Here is a 3,580-nt window from a genome sequence, read left to right as displayed (position 1 = left end):
TTACATGAGCCACCCGGGTATTTATAGGTCACACTCGGGTGCACGGTGAAATTACAGTAGGGTAAGGCCCCAAAAGAAAAAACATAACGTAGTGAGGAAGGGTACGGTCATAATCTTCATCCTCTGGCCACCAACTCCCCGGGCCCGCCTCTCTGGTCGGGGCGTCTCCTCTACCGGCGTGGTCCCCCTCCCCGGCGGGCGCCAGACCTCCGCGTACTCACGGCGAGGGTCTGCTCGTCGTCGTCGTCGTCGAGGCTCCCCTCTCCCCCGCTCCACGGGTACGGTGGACCTCGAGGTACCTGCCCAAGCATGAAGACACAGCTGGACGGTTGGAACATACCCTCGCCGGCGAGGGTCAACGCCCGTCGCGAGGTAGTTAGTTGAGACAGCATTGAGCCGAAGGCAAGGAAGGAGCTGGACCGGGGGAGACTCCCCCCAACAGATTGCTTTATTTACACCAACAAAATTGAATTAATTAGCAGGGGAAATTAATAACAAATAATCTCAGCGCAGGCACAAGGAAACAAAATGCGGCAGGTCGTCCTTGGTTGCCTGTCCCACAGCCCACAGCCCACAGGTAGTAGGCGGCTAGGCGCAGGCACGGCCGCACGGGCGGTGCTGCTGCTGCCTCATATACACGGGCACCTCGCCTCCTCCTCTCCCTCCCTCCCTCCCTCCCCACAGGAGTACACGACGCCTCCGGCCAGCGCGACTCCAGCCACGCCGCGCACACTGCACGCCTCGCCTGCTCGCCCCCAGACACCATAACCAACCACCACTTGCCGGTCGCCATGCACCACCCAGCGTCGTCCTCCCCGGCCGCCGCCGCCGCCGCGTCGCTCTGACGTTGTGGGGGGCTGGGGGCTAGAGCTATACAGGTAGACCGTCGTCTCGTCTCTCCCGGCCTGTGCCACTCAGTGCGACAGCGAACAGCCGGTACATCGGCGGGCGCACGCCGTCGATAGCAGCCGACGACCGCAGCAGGGATCGGTCATCGGTCGATCCGATTCCGACCCATGGGGGTTCACCGGCTGAAGAAGCAGCACTCGGCGCCGTCGCTGGGCGGCAGCGGGTCCGGGTCCGGGTCGGCGTCGATGCCGCCCAAGGGGTGCATGGCGGTGCGCGTGGTGGGGCCCGCGGGCGGCGGCGGCGGCAAAGGCGGCCGGCAAGAGGAGGAGGAGGAGCGGTTCGTGGTGCCTGTGGGGTACCTGAAGCACCCGCTGTTCGTGGCGCTGCTCAAGGCGGCGGAGGAGGAGTACGGCTTCGAGCAGAAGGGCGCCATCACCATCCCCTGCGGCGTCGACCACTTCCGCCGCGTCCAGGGCATCATCCACCACCAGCGGCACAACCACCACCACCACGGCTCCAGCGGCGGCGGAGGAGGAGGAGGACACCATGGCCACCACAGCAGCAACCACTTCCACATCGCCGGCTGCTTCCGCGCCTGATCGATCGGTCGGTCCACTCCGATCCATCCACCACATGGATGGAAAGGGAGACCGATCGATCGATCGATTGATCGATCCATCCTCGCTCGTCTCTAGTGGACGGGACGGGACGACGGATCGAAGAACAATAATAATATTTACAGAGCTTAATTATTATCTAGGGTTTTCTTCTTGGTTAGGATTTAGATGCAGGCCGCCGGGGATTGATCCATGATCGAAGGATCATGGTCGCCTCCTGCCTGCGATCGAGTCAGTGGTGGATCTATCTGCAGGATTGGTCGTTTGGACATACGGATCGATCGGTCGATGATGATATGTTTTTGGAGTTTTAAATCTCTCTCTCTCCCTCTTTATTATATCTTAGGTTTCTGATGATGATTATTATGATGATGAAGAAAACAAAAGAAGAGGAGGAAAATTAAAGTATGATGCATGCGTGTTTCAGTGCTAGTTAGACTTTATATGCTCTGTCCTCCTCGCTTCTCTCTTTCCCTGTTCTTTCACTTTCTTGCTTCTCTTTTGTGAATGCTCTTTCTTCTCTTTTGTGAATGCTAGCTAGTACCAGTTGTTGCTAGCTACTAGGCATATGTTATCATGTACTATATCTTTCTGGTATAATTTCTCGGATTCTTCCTGCTGCCACTATTCTCTTACGATTGTCCGAAAGAGATGTGTGTCTCTCCTCATCATCTTCAAAGGTTGTTATTATTGGGTTCTAAAAAAATTCCGCAGTCCTCCTGCAAACAATCTAGTTTCTACAAAGCTTAGTTTGTTTCCATGCATGAGGGTTTGCTCCTCTGTAGTTGTACCAAGCAATTTAAGCAGAAGATTAGTATCCACGAAAAAAAGAAACGTAAGAGACGGTGCCACAGCATATATGGTAGAAGAAAGCTCCTTTTCATTCCCTCCTTTTGTCACATCTCTGTTCTCCCCCAATCAAGCATGGGTTTAGTGATGCATTAGTGCCGCCTAATCATTATTCTCTTGGACTTTCCGGACCGCTAGGCTACTACCACTACTTTTTTTTTTTTTTTTTGATAATGGCTACTACCACTACAAGTACTAGTACTATGTGGTGCTAAGTGTAATCAGTGAGTAGCATGCATGCTTTGCTTTGCCGTCCAAGAGACAGCTACTAGTGGCATGCAATGCAACACGACAATATTCTTGTGAAGATTATGGCGTCATATATACATTTTCTTATTATGCTATGGAAGAACATGTGTGCACAGAGACCTGGTACTGCTACTCACCTGCTGGCTGCTGCATGCCTGCCTTGGCCAGAGCTCAGAGCTCAGAGAAAGAGAGAGAGAGAGAGAGAGCTCTACTACTCCTAGGACATTCTAGTGTCAGAGAGACCTGCAGGGGCTCTGTCTGTCACGGTCAGGTATGTACTAGGGCGGCGCCGCATCAGAGATGAGAAACCAGAGAGGCAATGGGCACACGCATGTGGATTATCCGATCGATGAGCTGTTTTTTTTATTTAAATCTCCTCCTCGTCCTCGGTAAACAAAACAGCTGTGCCTCCTTGTCCCTAGTGTCCAGTGGAGCAGTTTTCCCGGTGAATCGCTCTCGTTACCATCTTCTCTCAGCGGATGAAAACAAATCTTCTCTCGGCGGGTGAAAACGATGCCCCTCCCTGTTGATGAACATGACAAAAAGGAAGGCGAATGATGTGGACTGGCTTCTTCATGTTTTCGTCTCCCAACCCGTGTATATAGAATATTGTAAAACAAGTTTTCACGTGTGGGGAAGAATAAAGGTGCTAGTTCTAGTCCGTCCAAAAAGTACAATTCTATCTATCTGTGATTACAAGTCAAATAAATTATCTACAGTTTGACCAAAATTTGTAATAAAAATATAGTGATACTTATGATATCAGATAACATTTGTTAGATTTTTCGTGGAATATATTTTATAGTATACATATTTAGAATCGTAGTTGTTGCATATGGTACCATTTTCTATAAACTTAGATTAATTTAAAATAGTTTGAGGTTGATCTCATTTAGTGTTTCACTCCTTTGAGATGGAAGGAGTATTATGTTTGGACTCAGGATGTACTTTTCATCCCTCCATCAGGATATCGATAATGTACACTTTTTTTACCAGTATTATAATATAATAAAAAT

The 3,580-nt window shown here is 50.9% G+C and overlaps 1 protein-coding gene across 1 annotated transcript; it reads left to right on the top strand.

Annotated features, from left to right (window-relative positions):
* The first annotated feature begins 652 nt into the window (after positions 1–652).
* LOC136521040 (auxin-responsive protein SAUR32-like) lies at positions 653–1,874 on the top strand. The gene has a single exon (XM_066514756.1). The coding sequence runs from the start codon at positions 1,017–1,019 to the stop codon at positions 1,446–1,448; it is 432 nt and encodes a 143-aa protein (XP_066370853.1). The 5' UTR covers positions 653–1,016; the 3' UTR covers positions 1,449–1,874.
* Positions 1,875–3,580: the final 1,706 nt, after the last annotated feature.

The sequence above is a fragment of the Miscanthus floridulus genome, chromosome 18 (assembly GCF_019320115.1).
Source record: "Miscanthus floridulus cultivar M001 chromosome 18, ASM1932011v1, whole genome shotgun sequence".
Taxonomy (NCBI): Eukaryota; Viridiplantae; Streptophyta; class Magnoliopsida; order Poales; family Poaceae; genus Miscanthus; species Miscanthus floridulus.
The sequence above is the reverse complement of the archived record's forward strand: the minus strand, read 5'-3'. Positions and strand labels throughout refer to the sequence as shown.